This window comes from Pituophis catenifer, unplaced genomic scaffold, assembly GCF_029215685.1.
Source record: "Pituophis catenifer annectens isolate HBS135680 unplaced genomic scaffold, rPitCat1.0.hap2 SCAF_1, whole genome shotgun sequence".
In the NCBI taxonomy this organism is placed as follows: Eukaryota; Metazoa; Chordata; class Lepidosauria; order Squamata; family Colubridae; genus Pituophis; species Pituophis catenifer.
The window spans coordinates 224,770,229-224,791,297 of NW_027256881.1; the positions used below are offsets into that span (position 1 = coordinate 224,770,229).

The following is a 21,069-nucleotide window of genomic DNA, read 5'->3' on the forward strand; positions in this document are numbered from 1 at the left end:
TCATTCTAACTTAGGAAAAAAAAGACAAAACACGATTCTCCTATCCTTATTCTCTTAGACTGTACAGCTTTAGATTACGTACCATTTCATCATAAAGCTTTTGAATAAAAAAAATGTCCACTATTTTGTGAAAAAAAATAGTGAACATAATGTGAAAAAAGTGGACTGTCAGCTCAAATAGTGGACACCTGGCAACCCTATAAAGGTATGTTCACTGACTTGAGTTATTTACAAAAATAAAATAGGGATTTAAAAAAACCTAAAATAAATAAATAAAATATTTGGGGCAGGGAGATTATATGAGAAGCACTGGATCTACCAAAGGGCTGGAATTATATACTTTTCCAGTTAGTGGAGAACTCCAATTCCCAGAAGCCCCAACAACAATAAGAATTCCCATTCAGGGACATTTAGAGGATTACAGGTTTTTTTTAGCTTTGATTTAGAATAAACTACTTTGGAGTCAAACCAGTAGTAGGATTCAAAATTTTTTACTACCACTTCTGTGGGCGTAGCTTGGAGGGCATGGCATGGCTTGGTGGGCATGACTTGGTGGGTGTAGCAAGGGAAGGTTACTGCAAAATCCCCATTTCCTCCCGATCAGCTGGGACTCGGGAGGCAGAGAATAGATGGGGGCAGGGCCAGTCAGAGGTGGTATTTACTGGTTCTCCGAACTACTCAAAATTTCCGCTACCGGTTCTCCAGAACTGGTCAGAACCTGCTGAATCCCACTTCTGAGTTAAACTGTTCCAAATGAACTAAAGCAGAGAATACAATTCGCACTGGGTGATTTTCCACAAGTCCTGTTCTCTATTATCTTGTTCTCTCTCTCATTTTCATGCGATTTCTCATTAGACAATCAGTCATACCTGATGTAGACCAAAGCATGCATTTTTGAACCACAAAGATGTAAAAAAGAAAAAAGCCTTTTACTCATCAATGATACATATTATAGTTGAACTGATAATTACAGGATTACCATTGTACACAAGGAAAACTTTGACAGTTATACCGAAGCACCACTAAAAGCTGCACTTGTAGGTTTTGTACAGAAAAAAGATACATTCCTAATTAACTCTAAGAGCAGAAAGAATCCATTTATACTCTTATCTGCTCTCTTCTCAGCCTGAAGAATTGAAAATCTTTGGAACTTTTATGCCCCAACTCATAACATGCCCTGATTGAACAATAATTTATAGATCTGGTTAAAATGTATTCAGTCGAAAGATGGTGAGCTTTAATAGGAAGGCTTCAATATTAATCCTGAGGGAGTTGGAGCTGAAAACCCTGAAGCAAGGACCTCAAATAATGACTTGTGAACTGTAGAAAGAGTGTTGCTTTAATGAGGCCTATTAAATTACTCGGTAAAAAAAAAAATCAGGAAGAAAATTGGCTAATAAAGTTCCTCACCTTTACTGTCTATATACTAATGTTCAGAGAATGGGAAATAAACAAAATGAATTTGAACTTGATATAGGAAGAAAAGTATGACATATAGATATGACAGAGATTTAGTGAATATCTTCCAACATATTACAACTGAAGGATGCACTTTTTGTGCTGAAAAGAAACGCAGGCAGAAAAACAGAGAAAAATTATATGTTACATCAGGAATCTGCACCTCCTTAGAAAGCCAAGGGAATGAAGTTGGCAGAGAACATGTGGTTAAAATAGTCAGAGATTTGAAGGAATTTTTTGAGCCTGGGAATCTGGAGGGACATTTGCAGAACAATGTAGAAGCAGAAGAGATGGACCGCCCATTTGTAAGCCAGCAGCAGCCCCTCCTCAAATTAAAAAAGAATGTGAAAGAAGGCTGAAGACATCAAGGACAGACAGTCTTAATGCATTAAAAGCAAGGCTTAAATATGCATACGTCTTTTTTTTCAAGATTATTTATGACATCACATCAGAGCAAATGTAAAAGCAAATATAGGTAATCTTTGACTTGCAATAGTTCATTTAGTGACTATTCAAAGTTACAACAGCACTGAAAAAAGTGACTTATGACTGTTTTTCATAGTTATAATAGTTGCAGCATCCCCATGGTCAAAATTCGGATGCTTGGCAACTGACTCATATGCAGTGTCCCGGAGTCATGCGATCACCTTTTACGAACTTCTGACAAGCAAAATCATTGGGGAAGTCAGATTCACTTAACAACTTAGTACTAACTTAACAACTGCGGTGATTCACTTAACAACTGTGGCAAGAGAGGTTGTAAAATGGGGCAAAATTTACTTAACAACTGTTTCACTTAGCAACAGAAATGTTGGGCTCAATTGTGGTCATAAATCGAGGACTACCTCGACTTATTTTATTTTTTCACACTGGCTGACAGGTGAAGTCAGTCATAACCAGAGTTGTTACTGCCTAGTTACTACAGTTCTTTCCTTTTCCTACAGTGTTTTGGGATATTGTGTCTTTAGATTTTGGTATAGACTTCCCAAATGTTAAAGGGTTGACTGCTACTTTGGTTGTTATGCATCTTTTGGTGAAAATGGCTCATTTTCATACTACTGCATTTCCAGTATATGCTATACTGGAAAGCATATACTGCTTTCCAATATAGCATATGTGTGCACCTTCAAGCAGGGGTGAAATCTAAAATTTGTTACTACTGGTTTTGTGGGCATGGCTTGGTGGGGGGGTAATGGCCAACTTTTTTTTTTTTTTTTTACTTTTAAAAGCATTTTTTCTACAACCTCTTCGGCTGAAGAGGTTGCAGGAAAAAAAATGCTTTTAAAAGTAAAAAAAAAACAGCCTCTAATGATCGCGCGGCTCAGCTGGGCATGGGGGAGGGGAGGGGGCGCAGAGATTTTTGCTACCGGTTCTCCGAACCACCTGCCGCCATCGCTACCAGATCAGGTGATCCAATCCGAACCGGGAGCATTTCACCCCTGACCTTCAAGTCACTGTTAACTGATTCTGGGGGTTCCCTCCCTGTAGCTGCTATTAGCCTGGTAGTTTTTCATTTAAAGGTGCCATCCTCAATTAAAATCATCCCAGTATCTCACCAGTCTGTGTCCGTTGTGCTGCATAGAGTTTTTTCCAATTTGAAGGGAACATATTTTGATGCTAGACACAGAAGGAGCAGAGTAATTCCCTGGAACGTCCAGCTTGAGGGTTTAGGAAGCTGCTACTGATATTCTTTATATCTATGGAGATTGCTGAGGGAAAGGGTGTCTACTTTAGTCCCTATGATACCTGGCTAGGTGGCTCAGCGGCTAAGACGCTGAGCTTGTCGATCAAAAAGGTCGGCAGTTCGATGGTTCGAATCCCTAGTATAGGTCTCCTGCGTGAGCAGGGGGTTGGAGTAGATGACCTCCAAGATCCCTTCCAACTCTGTTACTGTTACCTAAAACCTTATTGCACTCCCATGACATAAGAGTAGAAGGGAGTCCATTTTCTACAATCCTTCCTCTCCTGGCTATGAGGAATGGAGACCCAATTTTGATTGCCTGATTACTCATTCTGGGATGGGATTGGACGGGACCTCTGTGGTTACTGAGGAGGAGGAGGAAGGCAGAGACTGGGGACAGGGAGAAAAAGTTCTGAATCTGGGAATGAGAAACAACCTAGCAAAGAATGCAAAACAATAACAGAAAGACAGTCTGTTCACGCAGTATGTAATAAACATATAGGTGGCCCTCATTCAATCAAGAGAGCAAGAAAGGGGATTAAAGGCATCACGAAAATGGAATAAGTGTTGCCTAGAGAGGATGTTAGAAAAGTTAAAGCTTAAAATGGTTTGTAATTGGCAAAGGATGCTAAGAACTGCAAAAAGGATTCCATCAAAAATGTTAAAAATAAAAGAATGAAAAATAGGGAAGCTAACAAAAAGAAGAAATGTTGAATGGCCAGCATTCTTATATGAAAATCATCTATATTATTGGTATTTAATTTTCACATCAGTTCTGCCATCATACATAGAATTGTGTTTAGAGATCTCCCCAGCCATCTAATTTTATTCTATTTTTGTTCTGTTTAATTCCTGCCCTTTCTGATACAGAGGTACTCTGTCTCAGTGATTGACTGAATCTCATCCAACAATCTCTGTGACAGCAAGTTTGATATGAAGTGACATAGATGAACATCAATTATCCCACATGAAGTTAGCGTGCGATTTCATATAATTTCTGTATGGGAAATCTATCATACTTTAAGGATTTACACATTTATATTACAATTAAAAAATACAAAATCAAACCATTATTTCAAGTGAGTAATGAAAGTATTTTAAAATGGATTAAAGTTCGCAAAGATTGTCTCAATTTACAATTCTACACTGGATTTATAGTGATTTACAACATAGTAATATACACATTTAATTGTAAATGTGAAATTGTAAGTTTTATTTAATTTGAAGAATTGTGGGATGGATAGGTAGGTAGGTAGGTAGGTAGGTAGGTAGATAGATAGATAGATAGATAGATAGATAGATAGATAGATAGATAGATAGATAATAGGGGGAGAGAGAGAGAGAGGGAGGGAGGGAGGGAGGGAGAGATGATAGACAGAGAGCCAGACACAATTGTGCTTTACATATAAAACTTATAAAAATTACTCTTTGTGCCTGATGGAGGCAGAATAGCTAAAACTACTTTATAATTACTTTTTAAGAAGGCACCATTCCAGGAATTTGGATGCATTTATTCAGCTGACATACAGGAGAACAATAACTTAGTTTGCTCATTCCCTCTGCATATATCCGATGAGATCATAGCATCAGAAAGAAATCTGTAAAAATCACTATCTTATTTTTTTTTTTTAAAAAAAGCCTCTCAGACTTAACTCCAGTATTTGCAGCCCCTTTATAGCTCTGTTTTCCTGGTAACAAGGCCAATCATGTTTTTATTGCTTGATGTTTCATGTTCATTCCCTTTATCAGAAAGTTCTTCTGGGTCTGTGCTAATGTAGAAATATCCCATGATGGAGAAAATAATAAAGACGATAAAAAGGAGCATGGCAAAAAGGATAAATTCAGCCCACTGGAATAAAAACAAAGACATTATTTCCATTATTTATTTGCTTACAACACTTATGTCCTGCTCTTATTCTGATAATACAATGCAAACATATTTCGGTTCTGACACATTTGCCTGAACATGGAAGTTGTGTAGAACGGGGAAGTCTGCCTACGAATTATCTGGGAGATTTAATCAGCATCTGGGTTGTGGGAAAACGTACACATATCTCCGGAATGATTAATGAAATTCTATACATATAGAACAATACCTGTAGTATGTTTTATTTATTTGTTTGTTTGTTTGTTTGTTTGTTTGTCAAGCATATATAAGATAACAGATAAAAGTATAAACATGATTATGAATACATGAAATGCATACCAATAAAAAGGGACATTAGGACAGGGACGGTAGGCCCGTTGGTGCGCTTTTGCATGCTCCTTACAGACCTCTTAGGAATGAGATGAGGTCAACAGTAGACAGTCTAAGGTTAAAGTTATGGGGTTTGGGGATGAAACCACAGAGTCAGGTAGTACATTCCAGGCATTGACCACTCTGTTGCTGAAGTCATATTTTCTGCAATCAAGTTTAGACCAGTTTACCTTAAGTTTGTATCTATTGTGCGCTCGTATATTGTTGTGGTTGAAGCTGAAGTAGTCATTGAAAGGTAAATGATACTGTAATGTTAAATTTTTGCACTATAAAACAAAAGTAATTTATTTGGGGTTGCTGGTCAGAGTCCTCCTTTAACTTCAAGCACTTTATACAGCCAAGCCTGTTTAACTTCAGCATTATAACTCCATGTGGATTTTCACTGCCTCTCCTCTCACTTCACAGGGTTGTTGTTGTGGGGAAAATAAGAAAAGGAAGGTGTGTTGGATATGTTCGCCTCCTTGAGTTATTTGTAAAAATCATAAAGGTAGGATACAAATAAATAAACCAACAAAATAAAGAAATAAGCAGATTATTTTCGGGATCAAAAGGATGTTGTATTGCAATTCAAATTGCAATACAACTCCTGAACCTTTTCTCCAGACTTGATTACTGAGAATATCCTTTCATGCAGAACATTTAATGCCATGAAATGTCTTGGCAGGATAATCTATTGAGCTCAATCCCTTTTCCTTACACTGTAAAATGTGTCCTTATTAACTGGTTTAGTTTTAGTAAACACTTCGTAGAACAAGTTGATATGGTGAGAATAGGTTTATTTGATTCTGATGCTGCTAGAGTTCTGAGATAATTCATTAATTAACTTGGATCATAGCAGCATGGAAAATCTGACCAGAAGGACATTTCAGCAATTGTAGATTGGTGCTAAAAGCAGAGGATGCACATATATGAACATATATATCTATATGCTAGCCTATATTTTGAAAGAATATTTCAAGTAACACATCTCCAATGGCTGTACCAGGGGTGAAATTCAAAAATTTCCCCTACCAGTTCTGTGGGCGTGGCTTGGTGGGTGTGGCAGGGGAAGGATATTGCAAAATCTCCATTCCCACCCCACTCTGGGGCCAGCCAGAGGTGGTATTTGCCGGTTCTCCAAACTACTCAAAATTTCCGTTACCGGTTCTCCAGAACCTGTTAGAAGCTGCTGGATTTCACCCCTGCAAAACCCTTATTTTTCATCTTGCTCATTTTCATCTGATGCATTTCAGCTATAAAGACTATTCCTGAAAGCAGTTAAGGACCACTTGAGCTAAGGAATTGTCCCAGGAGAAACACTGAGGTAAATTACTTTGCTCCTCTTTAGACAATAATTGACCCAAGATGGATGATCATATCTCAGAAAACCTCAAGTGGTCATTAACCATCTTTTTAGGACTAATCTAGTCCCTTCTGATCACAGTTATTAAAAACTGAAAGGGGTCTTATTTACTGTATATGAAAACAAGAACTAGCCCACATATACACATTTCCTTCTCCCACTTTTCTTTCTTGCAGCCTGCCTTCTCTACACCATCTATTGCAGCCTTCCATCCTTCCTGCACTGCCCTTCTTTTAGGTCATTTAGATAGGACATTTAAAAAGAAAGAGAAAGGCCCACCATTTTATCAGTGGATGGGTTAAAGAAACAGAAAGGAAGGAAGGAAGGAAGGAAGGAAGGAAGGAAGGAAGGAAGGAAGGAAGGAAGGAAGGAAGGAAGGAAGGAAGGAAAGGGCTGTTTCACCAGTTCACCAGTAGACTGGTAAAAGAATAATTCACCATTTCTCTGGTCTAGCAACAAAATGGCTGAAGAGGGCAGTAACCAATGATCAGAGAAACAAACTATCAAGGCATTGCCTACAATAAATGAAGCATAGCAAATGGACTTTAGAGTATTGCTTGTGCTGGCAGAGATTAGAGAACACTACTTTGACATGGAACATGAAAAGAATGGAATATTAAGAGCAGCACTGTTTATTCCTGCTTTATAAATTAAAAGAAAAGAAAAGAAAACTCTCATGTTGGGACAAGAAAAAGATTAGGATGAGGCTCAAGTATAAGATATTTTGCTCAATTTTATGTTTTCCATATTCTGGAATACCTTAGCAAAATTCACTGGAGTAATAGCAAGCAATGTTCTTAACATGTAATCACCCATGTTTAACTGTTGACCTTATTAATAAAACTTATTAAACTGTGAGTTTGTTTAAATCATTATTTATTAAATAAGTGTACAATGAAAGTTGGTCCATAAGAAAGGCTGAGCGTTAAAAAATTGGGGCCTTTGAACTATGGTGCTTTCCCTTGGACTGTAAGGCAATCAAATCAGTCAGTCCTAGAGAAGATCAACCCTGAATGCTCTTTAGAAGGCCAGATCCTGAAGATGAAACTCAAATACTTTGGTCACCTAATGAGGAAGAAGGACTCACTGGAGAAGAACCTAATGCTGGGAAAGATTGAGAGCAAAAGTAGAAAGGGAGGACAGAGAACGAGGTGGCTGGATGGAGTCACTGAAGCGATAGACATGAGCTTAAATGGCGTGACTCCAGAGGATGGTAGAGGACAGGAAGGCCTGGAGGAATTTAATTTAATTAATTCAATTTATATGCCACCCCTCTCCGAAGACTCAGGGCGGCTCACAATACATTTTTAAAAATCATTATAAAAACATTTAAAAATTAAAAACATTAAAAACTCATTCATGTTTGTCCATGAGGTCGCAATGGCTCAGACATGACTTCGCAGCTAACAACAACGAAGTGTACAATTGGCTGGATTCTCAGAACACGCTAAACTATAAATTGCAATGGCTAGGTTCACACAAGACTTTGTATGAAAGCCAAACAAACCACATTATACTTTAAGATCCTGGGTAAACCAGGTAATTGACACAAATAATACAGATACTGTTATCTCATAATACTATATGTGATGGTCATTGGAGCTGGCAAATTTAGGGGGAAAATTACTTGGCATTCTGGAATGATCTTTATAGTTAGTAGGTTGATGTAACAGATCCTTGAAAGCCTGCCAAAGCTTCTCCAGCTCAACTTATATGTAGTGAATTAAGTTTCACTAAATAAATTCTAGATATTATATAAGTGAGTTTTGTGTTTTTTGCTGTAATTACTAAAGAATATTTTACGTCCTGGTTTTGCTCTCTCCTCTGTTCCCCAGGTCTATGAAACATTCATCACATTATGGTTGGTTTGCATCACATGTAACTCCCAAATGGTTATGATGTGCTATTAAATAGGAGAAACAATTTCAGGTGGGCAATAATAGTTTCTTTTACATGAAGTCACATAAAAAAATGTCAAAGATCACATCAATTATATTTTGGGGATTGTTTAAGGGTGTTATATTTAGGCAACAAATATTCAGTTGATCACTAGATGCAGCAAAGAGATATTTTAGCATTAGCTTTTCTGCTCTCTAGTGGTTTTCTTGATTTTTGTATCCAGTTATAGTAGCCATAACTAGAAATACAAACAAGTTTAGCAGTTCTCATCAGACAACAGAATTTCGTGCTGGGGTGGCTGTCCCTTTGAAGGGTTGCAGTATATCCAGAAATGGGCAAAAATCTACTGTGCATGGAGCGTTCGCTCTGCAAAAGAGCTTTCACAGGCTGGAAAATGATTGTATAAGAATCTAATTCTGCAATTTAGGAGAAATTTGGGGGCCTTGACACACATGTAAATTGGCTCTTAGAAGTCTAGCTCAATGTGTTCTCTTATTTTTAGTTTCATTTATATGAAGTGTTCTTTTTTTTACCAAACACCCATTATTACTGGTACTAACTGAAAGAGATTGGGTGGGTGGATAGTCAGCCCTGGCCCTAAGTTTTTTTTCTTTAAACTATGAATTTCTGAGAGTGGATACAACTAGAAGTGGCACTAACAGCATCCTATTGTAACATCTGCACTCCTGCTTAATTGTTCATTTGTTCAATGGCCTTTCCCTCTAATCAGTGCAGGTTAATCAGTGACACAATTGCAATACGTTTCTTCCTCTCAGTATAAGTTACTTGCAAAGTTATTTCTGCATTTATGACGTATCTTTGGAAGTCAAGTGTCTTGATCATGCTTTTTAGTGTAGACAATCAGTCTTTCTGCCTGGCAATTTTAATTTGGCTATCCTTGTAACAATTTGATTTCCATTGTGTGCACTTCTATCTATTACCTGCCTATGTTCTAGAATACTGATTTGTCAGATATGTGGATATGTGCACAAACTATATCAAAGCTAACTCTGTTCTCACCAACTCAATGGCCCAGTTTTATAGTACAGTAGTCCTGTGACAAACATGGATAGGGCCCTACGAAAGGCACAACACATTAATCTGTGATTAATTTAGCTATGGCTCATTCAGTTGATCCATATGCTTGGGTTTACACAGCAGTGGTGGGTTACCCCTAGTTCGGACCAGTGCACAAGAACCAGTGGGAGGCTCTGCCCACTTACCCAGACGTCATCATAGGCCATCTGTGCATGCACCCGGACACAATGCAAACCAGTAGTAAAGGTAAGTAGAACCCACCTCTCTTACACAGCATATTAAACATTTAATCTCGTGAGTTGGTTTTATGTAACATGTTCATCTAAAATATGATTGGCTAATTTGCAACTCAGTGTGTTATATGAGAATCCTGGTAAAATAGCCAAAGTGTTTGCTCCTGTATTTTAAGACTGAGTGAAGGAAGAGATATTTGGGCAAGGAAATCTTTTTCATCCCTTGCAACACAGTCACAAAGATAAGGAACTTTCGGTTGACATGTTGGCTATCTCTCTTGAAATAATCAAGCTAGTGAGTATAAATGTGAATGTATCAGTTTGTAAGAAAGGTAGGAAGAGACAATACTGAGGAAATGTATTGTTGAAAAGAACTTGAAGGAACAATGAAGTGTACCAATCCAACTGTGGATCCAAGGGAAATGGGTTAACGTCTTTGTTCAGTCATGAAACTCACTAAGTGATCTTGGGTCAACCTCCTGGCCTACTCATATTTTCTTGCTGCTAGGGAGAAAATGTGATAAATGTATTTCTGTATTTCAAGGAACTGAGTAATATATGCTAGCCATACCTGTACCAGAGGTGCAGACTGGGCAACAATGAGCACAATAATATTTCCAAAGGCCACAGTTAACAACCAGCCAGCTTGCAGCACAGATTTCATACTAACAGGAGCCTGAAAAGGAGAAGGCATAAAACATGCTTAAATTTTTGGAAAATTGATGTTCAATATTCCCATTCAGTACTATCCTGGGATTAGCCCACCTCCTTTGTCAAAGAGGAACACACTGTGGTTCTGACCCCTGGTCCCTTCAGCATTCAATAATTCCTGGAGCCAAATATGCCAGTGGATTCAGTGGGGGAACAACTACCATTCTGGAATATTGTTAAGTGACCTGTTCATACTAACCAGGAGAATGATGGCTCATTTATATATCCTTGAATATCACTGTTTGAGGCTACAGTTATTGAGGGATGAAGATATGTGAGTGAATTCATTTCAAATCATTATCAGAATATGGCAACCTGAGAAGAAGAGGATTCTGGGACTCAACACATTGTTTCTCTCTCCTCCTACAATGTTCACCTAAGCAGTATTCCCCTACTTATGTCCAATGAGGATTCTCTTTATAATCTTATAGGAATTGCAATAAAAATCTTTGGAAATACGTGAAATTGAAAAAAATCCTAGAATTGGGGAAATCTCACATAGCGTCTGAATCAATCTATCCTTCATCTTGCTTTTTCATTGTCCCAGGGTAAAACTGGATGTCTAAGAGAAGTTGTTTTAATGTTTTATGGCTACTTTATTTTATTTATTGCTGGCATCCTGATTGCTAAATTGTTATATAAATAAGCTGATTTCTGCTCGCCAGAGAATTGCAAAGTGTACATGTTTCCAACGATCAAGTGCATCAAAACAGGTCCATCTTTTGGCCTAGCTATCCCAGCACTATTCAGACTAGCAACAGTTTCTTATAGTCTCAGGCAAAGTTGGTTTGTTCCTCTCATCCCCTGACTTTGATCCTTTTAAAAAAGATTGGAGATACCTGGATCAAATATGGGATAAGTAAAGCATTTACTCTGCCCCTGCCTCTTTGCCTCTGACATCTGTACAAACTGATCCACAAATATGTCAGCACAATGAAACATTGTGATTAAAGGAACATTTTAGAGAAAGGGCACATGGCCCAACAAAAACTTGCTCCCAATTATCTTTCCTGCCACGTGGTTATAAGCCTTGGGTACTACTAAATTTTTTAAATTGAAAGGATTACTCAGGATTACTTAGCATAACACGGATTCGTTTTTCCAATTGTGTAATAAATTGTAGGTCACCTAATGTGACAGTTGCTAATATTTCTCCTGATTCCTGGAACATACAAGGTTATCCCAAGAGGCCATTGTTCCTACTGGACTTGTAATTTTCATCTGTTTGACCTCATTTCTACTTCAGAATATAGTTTGCCATTTTTGAATCGGATCTTGATTTTTTTTATTCAAAGTGTTCATCTTTTATGATCTGTAGAAAGAATATCTCCTCCCCCTCTTCTTTTTTTTAAACAATACCTTATTTGGACATCAAAACTGAACACCAGTAAAGTACCATGTTTACACACAATTAATACTGCTTTATAAAGCCACTCCTCATTGGTAAATTTGTCATTCAGAAAAATGGTGCCTAAGCAATCCACATGACTGAGAGAGACGCTGCAAAGATCACCTCATCTCATTCAGATAAAGTTTCTTGTGCAGTCAGGCCAATATGGCATTACTTTTAGTCTAGCATGCATTTTTGTCAGTCATAAAAATCCGGGTTTAAGCACATTTAAACACATTTGGGTGCAGAACATTAGTCAGAAAATTATTTTTTTTGCAACTGTTTATTACCATTTATTACCGTTGTATCCACAAACAGTCACTAACTGAATTAGTTACTCAATGAGGAGTGGCTGTATTGTGCTTAGGGGCAAGATAAATTGAAAGGATAGCTCTGAGCAGAAAATAACTAAAAGGGCTAGAAAAAAGATAAAGTGAATATTGGCAGAAGTCCAGCTGGAAGAAAGGGAAGGCCTAAACCTGTGATGGTGAACCTATAGCATGCGTGCCAGAGATGGCACACAGCACCCTCTCTAATGGCACGCAAGCCATCACTCCAGTTCAGCTCTGCTGTGCATGTGTATGCCAGCCAGCTGGTCTTCAGGTCTCTGCCGTGAATGCGCGGAGGGGCAGGGGGCATGTGGGGGGCACGCATGCATGTGGCTGGGGTGCATGCAGGGGGCCGCATGCACATGCAGGAGGCAGACCACAGGCAGGGGGCCGCACATGCAGGCGGGAGGCAGGATGCATGCACGGGGGTCGCACATGCATTGCATTTTGGGGGTTTGGATGTTTCTAACCATTGTTTCTTGTACTGCCCTCTGGTGCTTTGTAGAATAATTTGAAAACCCCCCTCTTCTTTGTGGCAGCCCCTCAAATACTGGAGTACTACTGTCATGTCACCCCTAATTCTTCTTTTCTTTAGACTAGCCAGACCCAAAACTTTCAGCCATTCTTTATATGTTTTAGTCTCCATCCAGCAGTGACCATCACATGCCTTCCACAGAGCAAGTCCCATCATAATGCAAGTAAGTCCAAGTACCTGCTTACTTCTGTGTACTGGCAGTATACTGTGGCAGAATATTTGGTCTTTTAATGTATTTATTTGTTTTGTTCTTTTAACAGGAAAAAATGGAAATCTACAAGGTTAGTAACCCCAGAACTGGGAAAAAGTGTCTCACCCTTGTCCCTTTTTAAATCTCCTTTTCGCCAGCATCCTGGTGTTGTGTCAGAGGATGAGAAATAGCAATAGCACTTAGACTTATATACTGCTTCACAGTGCTTTACAGCCCTCTCTAAGCGGTTTACATAGTCAGCATATTGCCCTCAACAATCTGGATCTTCATTTTACCGACCTCGGAAGGATGGAAGGTTGAGCCAACCTTGACCCTGGTGAGATTCGAACTGCCAAATTGCAGGCAGCCGGCAGTCAGCAGAAGTAGTGTGCAGTACTGCATTCTAACCACTGCGCCACCTCAGCTCTTAAATAGAATAAAAAAAGAATCGAAGATAGGATGCCTAGAAAAGTCCCAATTTTGCAGAGTATCTCTGAAAATTCATCTCAAAATAAAGGGAGTTAATTTTCTAGAAAGTAGTTCAAATTACCCGTTTATAAAGGTGGGAATTATTTTAACCCCAACTAGCCATTCAATTGTTTTAGACTAGCCATTCAGTTGTTTTAGACTAGCCATTCAGTTGTTTTAGACTAAAAATAAATTGCAGATAGGTTTAGGATCATGCTTCCACAATACATTTAACATGGTTAAGTGTATTGAATGCACAGGACCAATTTCTAACCTCAGGGTCACAACTGTGTTTTATGAAACATTTTTCATATACACAATTAACTTCAAATCCTTTGTTTTTAGAAGTATGAAATAAAATATGATTTTTAGCATTAAATTTGTGGGAGGTATTATTAGAGCATGTAACATGCCATACCAGTTATAATTAAGCATCTCCAGTTGCTTTGATGAAGACATCATAAAAAAGCAGTACTTAGATTGATCGACAGAGACTGCTTCCTTCACCCCATAAGATGCTAGCAGAGTCACCAGATGGCTGGCCCAGGGATTCTCTGCCCCAACCTTCAAAAAAGAGCAAGGGCAGTCTTGTTCACAGAAAGAAATATTGGACAGAGACATGAGCATTATGATTCCTAGATCAGTGCTTCTTAATCTTGGCAATTATAAAAGGTGGCTGGGGAATTCTGGGAGTTGAAGTCCACTCAGCTTCAAGTTGCTAAAGTTAAGAAACACTACCCTAAACCATAATCTCAGACATACTCATTCACTGATCACCAAGATTAAACAAGGTCTGGACTGAGGTGCAAACTGCCATTTAATCTCTTTGGACTTGGTTTTTGGCAGATAACTTTTTGCAACCTTTCCCCTTGGCCTCTTATTTACTAAGGATTTACTAAATCCTTTGCTAAGGATTTACTTTGGATTCAGGATGTCTTCCTTGTATGAAGTCCTAAGAACTGTACCTGGGAGTAGGAAAAAGCAAGGCCTGTAATGGAGAACATCACTTCCCCAGCTGATATTAACAGATACTGTGGAATCTGCCATGAAATATGGACATTGTTAGCTGGAATATCTTCTATCTTCCATGCTTGGAGTGTCTCTGTAGAAGTCTGGTTGGGAGGAAAAATAGACATGTTGATGATGGATTAGCCAGTCCAAGTTAATGCAGAAGTTAGAATACAGTGGGGAAAAGCTTTCATTCTTAAAATTATAGCGGGGCTGTCCTCTTGGGCCCATTGAAGAATTATGAACTTACTGATTGGACTGAAATAAAGTCATTATTTCAAATGTCAAATAAAGCATTAGCAAACTCCATTTCTACTGGCAAGATGTGGCACTGCTTATGAGATGTCCTTAATCACTGTATAAGGAGAGACAACAAGGTTTCTCTTAAAAACTAAAAGAGGTGAACAGTAATTACATTACTCATTGGGCTGTGGAAAAATGTCAGGAATCCTTTCCAAAGAAATTTGGAGTTGACAAAGAGATTGCTCATTGGAAGTAACACTCCTAATCATTTACATTCTTTGGGTTATCCAAACTGCTACACCATTATGCATCATTTTGCTTCCTTGTGCATACCTCATAAAGTACAATAGATCCATAGCAGAGTGCAATTAATTACAGCAGGCAGCTATGGACAAAATCAGTGATTTTGTAAATGATAAGAATAGATATATAATGATATGAAATATTACCAGGAGAAAATTAAAAATGGGCCAAATCGGATGGCAGTGTTTTACCATCCTGAGATATGCTAATGAACTCTTGGTTAATCACAGTCTTTTTAATCTAGATTCCCCTTTCCTCTGGGTGTAGTTCCGACGATCAGCTGGCCCTGCCCACCCGCCCCCACCCTATCCTGTCCTATATTTCCTTCTTTCTGATTCAGCTGATTCACGCGGCACAGCTGATTTCCGTGCCTCTGCTGTTCTACTTACCAGGGCTGCCATAGAAGGTAAGCAGCTGAGCTTCAAATTGCTGTATTTTGAAAGCTGCGAAGCACAGGTGCGTGTTTGAAGCGTGTGTGTGCACACAAAGCATGGACTCACAGAACCAGTTGTTAAACCAGTTGCAGCCCACCACTGGTGTAATGCACATAACTTTACAAAAATTAAGGTGCAATTACTTAAAAGTTCTGAAATTTTTGCCCAGTCCAAAATATGATTATTTGCAGGCAAAGGTTGTTTCAATATCCAACACAAATAGTTACTATGAATGACTAATAAACGCACCAGAATGGGATATATTTTCTCTCAGATGTTGTCCTATTATCCTTTATCATTGATAGAAGTTAGAATCCAACAACCTTTTATAGGTCACATGTGTATAATATGTGTTCACACTGCAGCTTCTGTAAAGTATTAGAAACCTAATGCCCAGCAAGGGAACAATTTCTGTATGAAATATCTAATTTTTGCAATTTGAGAGATCTATTTCTCTATATGAAAGACAAAGCTTTTAGAACTTCAGAACTTAGGGGAAATAAAAGTGAGTGATTTGAGTTTATTGGAGAAGGCGTTGTGTATAGAAAGTGTATATAGAGAAATATTTCTCCCTCTTGCACAATACTAGCTTTCAGAAACCTGAAGTGAAATTGATTGACAGGAGAATCCAGCCAGTCAAAAAATATGTCTTCATTCAATTGATGCCCCAAGGCTGTATTGATCGTCATTTGGCTTAGGTTTCTTTAGTTGATTCAATAATGTTTCCTTGATGCTCTTGTTAGATACAAAATTCCAATGAACCCCAAGGTCATTTTTCAAAGTACAGATAGTCTTCATGTCAAGACTTTTCTTGAATCCATAATTTCAAGACTTTCTTTTAAAATTTTGATTAATTTCAATAGGAAGTTAATCAGTGGATTTACTTAGGAATCCAACAATAGGCTATCAACAATAGACTGTAGGGCTTGGTTCCAAGTCTACTTGGAATATCTAAATAGCAATAGCAATAGCTTCTTCTTCTTCTTGTGCCATATCCATCCTCGGACATTGGTGATCATATTGGTAATCCTATTTTTATCAACAGCTGCACGAAAAAGTGCTGTGAGTTTTCTCCAAACCAGTCCCTTAGATTTTGAAGGCATAATGTTCTTCTTCTGCCTGGATCTCGTTTACCTTCAATCTTTTCCTGGAGGATTAAGTGATGTATGCCGTATTTTTCCGGGGGTCACATCACATGTCCAAAATATTCTAACTTTTGCTTTTTAATAGTTTTGATTATTTGCCTTGTCTTTCCCAGGTGGCTTATCACCTCCTTGTTTCTGATTTTGTCAACCTAGCTTATATGTGACAGCTGCCTTTAAATCCACATTTCAAATGCTTCTAGTCTCTTCAAGTGGCTTTCTGTCAGAGACCAACTCTCTACTCCGTAGAGCAGGATAGAAAAGATGAAACATCTGCCAATCCTGATTTTCAAATTTAGGCTTATGTCATGGCTGCAGAAGACCTTCTTCATTTTGAAGAATGCTGTTCGTGCTTTCTCTATCCTTGTCTTTACTTCAGTGGTCATGTCCCAGTTTACATGTAAATTAGAACCGAGGTACGTGATCCTTTCCACTTTTTCTAGTGGTCTTCCTTCCAAAGTTATTGGTGGTAAATTAATGGGTTGTTTGCTGATGATCATGATCTTGGTTTTTAAGGTGTTAAGCTTCAAACCATATTTTACAGATATTTCTGTGACTCTTTTGATGAGGAGCTGAAGGTCTTCATGCTTCATGGCAAGCAGAAGTGTATCATCAGCATATCTTAAATTGTTGATCCAAACACCATTTACTTTGATGCCAGCATCAATGTTTTCTACTGCTTTGTTGAAGATTGACTCAGAGTAGATATTGAACAACAGTGGAGGCAGAATACATCCCTGTCTGACCCCTCTTCGTATTTCTGCATCATCTGAGTATTTTTGGCCTAGTCTCACATTTGCTACCTGATGTCAATATAAATTCTTTATGATTTGGATGTCTTTGTCATCTAGTCCCACTTGTTTCTGGATTTGTAATAGCTTGCTGTGTCTTGCTCTGCAACCCAACAAGACAGACACAGACTTCAGAGGATAATTAGAACTGCAGAAAAAACAATTGCTACCAACCTGCCTTCCATTGAGGACCTGTATACTGCACGAATCAAAAAATATTTACAGACCCCTCACATCTTGGACATAAACTGTTTCAACTCCTATCCTCAAAATGACGCTATAGAGCACTGCACACCAAAACAACTAGACACAAGAACAGTTTTTTCCCCAAATGCCATCACTCTGCTAAACAAATAATTCCCTCAACACTGTCAAACTATTTACTAAGTCTGCACTACTATTAATCTTCTCATCGTTCCCAGCACCCATCTCCTTCCACTTATGACTGTATGACTGTAATTTTGTTGCTTGTATCCTTACGATTTATATTGATATTGTTTCCTGATTGCTTATTTGTACCCTATGACTATCATTAAGTGTTGTACCTTATGATTCTTGATGAACGTATCTTTTTTATGTACACTGAGAGCCTAGGCACCAAGACAAATTCCTTGTGTGTCCAATCACACTTGGCCAATAAAAAATTCTATTCTATTCTATTCCATTATTTTATCAAATGCTTTTTCAAAATCAATGAAGCACATGTAAGCACTGTAATTGACATCCCTACAATGCTGTACAAGAACTTGAATGCTGAATAGCAATAGCACTTAGACTTAAATACCGCTTCACAGTGCTTTACAGCTCTCTCTAAGCTGTTTACAGAGTCCACATATTGCCCCCAACAATCTGGGTCCTCATTTTACTGACCTCAGAAGGATGGAAGGCTGAGTCAGAATTAAACTCCTGGAAATGAGTAGTGAGTTAGCCTGCAATATTGCATTCTAACCATGGCCGGCAGTCAGCATAAGTAGTCTGGGGTATTGCATTCTAACCACTGCGCCACCACGGCTCATATAAATCCTGATTATTATTTTTTTAAAGTCATTGTGCTTCAGTCCTGAGTCTATAGTCTTCATATAGAATGTCAGATTGCCTAGTCTTATACATGGTTTTGGTGGTTGCTTCTGTGGTCTTGGCAAACACTTATTGAAATAAAAGGTTCTGTTTGCCAAACCTCAACAGTAAGTTCTATCAGTAATGAATAAGTGTGCAAATAAATCACCGGGGCTGATTTTCAACTTAGAAGATGAGATTGGCCAGGCTTGAATTCTCTGCTGAGAAGTTGGAAGCAGTTTAGAAGGCTTTAGAGGACAAATAATAAAGCATCAAATAGTTAGAAAAAAAAATAGAGACAGAGGACAATCTTTGTCAGGCCCACAAGATTTCTAGGAGGAAGTTTAATTTTTTCCAGGTAGCCTTTGCTCATCTTTCCCTCTTTTTTATACTCATCTGTTTGAAGTCAGAATTGAGTTTTCTATTAAAAGAAAGAGACTATTATATCTAGCCGCCCATGTGTTTATCCATTCATCTGTTCATCAAGCTGTTTATTTTTCCATAAACTGATAGGTTTGTAACTCAATCTAGTGCACATTTATCCAGAAAATAATCCTCCTGTGCTATGCTCAGTGGGTTTTGATCCCAGCTTGACAAAGGATCATCGCCCCAGTATGCCATTCTTTTTTCTAGTCCACATATTTCAGTTCAATCAACAAAGCAACCAAATGATTAAAAATGAATACCTTCCCTATTAAGGGCAGGGCACGTTTAGGCACAATGCAAATAAATTGATATTTTTCATGGTTGCTGCCACATTTGGAAAGGCCCTGGTCAAGCTATCATCCAGGCCGTCCCAATGCTTGCTGTGGGGCCCATCCATTTGATCTTACAATGATGCAGCACAAGAGGTAGAAATTATCAGACGTCTAATGCTGAAAACAAAAAATGAAGGCAAAGCAATGCAGTAATGAATGTCATCTGCATTTTCTCAGAATATTCTGAACATAACAGTGGGAATGATCATTGTGATTTCTCTTTGAGAGTGTTAAGCCATAAAATGAAATATTTAAAACAATAAGGCTGGAGCCAATGAATCTATACATTTGCTCGTCTATGACAGATGATCATACTCGATCTGCATTTGATGCATTCTCAAGAAAATGTGCTTAGAATTTTATCCAAACTTTTACTGATGACAGCAGGAGAATTATACTGTATGTATATGGCTTTTTTCGTTCTGATTTCTGTAGGACTTAGAAGTTCCTAACTTTTGGTATATCAATTGTTGTATTTGCATAAAAATCTTTGGATAATGCTTGTAATATGAAGGTCTCATTTGTTTGCAGCCTAATCTTATCCATATGGTTTTTTGTTTTGCTTTTTTGAGAAATAAAATAGATTTTTTTTTTAATTTTTATTATTAAAGAATTACAGTACAATTGCACTATTTCCGGTTACATGGTGTTAATATATATCTATATATATCTGAATAGGAAGAGAAAAAGCATATATATTCAAAAGACAACTTACTTGTGTTAGGACAACTGTGTATGAAGCTCCAAAATCTAGAAGGTCAAGCTTCAGGGCAGATACTTCTGCTCTCGTTTGGAATTTTGCATTGTTGTACCTTAATATAGAAAGGAAAACAGTAGTTCCTGGTTAGCTTCTCCTAGGCGGAGCCATTAAAAATATCTTCAAGCTGATCAATGAATAATTGGGGACATGTTTTCAGTCTATAATAAGTATCTACAAAGTTTCTTGGGATCAGAATCTATTTTACACTGTACTCTAAATTGCCATTATTGTTTAATTATTTGTTTCCTGGTATCTTGGTGACATAAAATCCTCTATTTTCTAGTGTTAGTCCAGCACACTGGTTAGTGTACATACTATCTGGGACTAAAGGAAATTTTAATTCAACTTTGGAAGAGTAACAGGTCCCCTATCAATGTAGCAGAGTATTCAGTAGCTGGGTAGGTACATCAGTCACATATTCTCTCAGAAAAAGGAAGAGAATGTAGTTCATTGTTTTGCAGGGAAGTGGTCCTAGGTTCAGTTAGAGAGCTTTTTAGTTAGTAGACCTAAATGGAGAAGAACAATGATAAATGACCCTGGGCAACAGTTTTGAAGGACAATCAGTAGCCTCCACTGATATACTTTGTTTACCAAACATCTGTGCATCTCCAAACAAGAGCACAATCTCTCTTGTTTCCCCTTTTCAGATATAGAATGATTATAATGACAAACATAATCAGCTAGAAAATCTAGCCCTGTATCTTCCTGCAAAGAATTGAATACCGTATATCCTTTCCTGTACAGCCTAATCTTTTCTTTTGGTAGGGCAAATAGAAGCAGTAAATTGTAGTATAAAGTTTCTTCTCCCCCCCCTTCCCAATCTTCATAATTTTCTTTACCACTTGTGAATGAAAGACTGAATTATGTAAAACAATTGATATATTTGGAGGAAATCATGTGAGGAAAAAAATGATTCTAAATGAGAGACATGAAGCTGCTGTTTTATTTGGAGGACAGAACATTTATCTAATACAGTGTACCTGGGCAGTGGTGACTTTTTTTGGCCAAAGAGGTTGTAGAAAAAATGCTTTTAAAAGTAAAAA

General features: G+C 38.0%; 1 protein-coding gene across 1 annotated transcript in view; it reads right to left on the reverse strand.

Annotated features, from left to right (window-relative positions):
- Positions 1-4,257: 4,257 nt before the first annotated feature.
- The window catches only part of SLC15A2 (solute carrier family 15 member 2), an 86,537-nt gene continuing 69,725 nt past the window's right edge, over positions 4,258-21,069 (reverse strand). Inside the window, exons 19-22 of the mRNA XM_070957091.1 lie at positions 19,982-20,078; positions 14,497-14,643; positions 10,480-10,584; positions 4,258-4,988 (exon numbers count right to left, since the gene is read on the reverse strand). Of these exons, the coding sequence (XP_070813192.1) occupies positions 4,812-4,988; positions 10,480-10,584; positions 14,497-14,643; positions 19,982-20,078 (526 nt within the window). The 3' untranslated portion in view covers positions 4,258-4,811. The remainder of the gene's footprint in view (positions 4,989-10,479; positions 10,585-14,496; positions 14,644-19,981; positions 20,079-21,069) is intronic.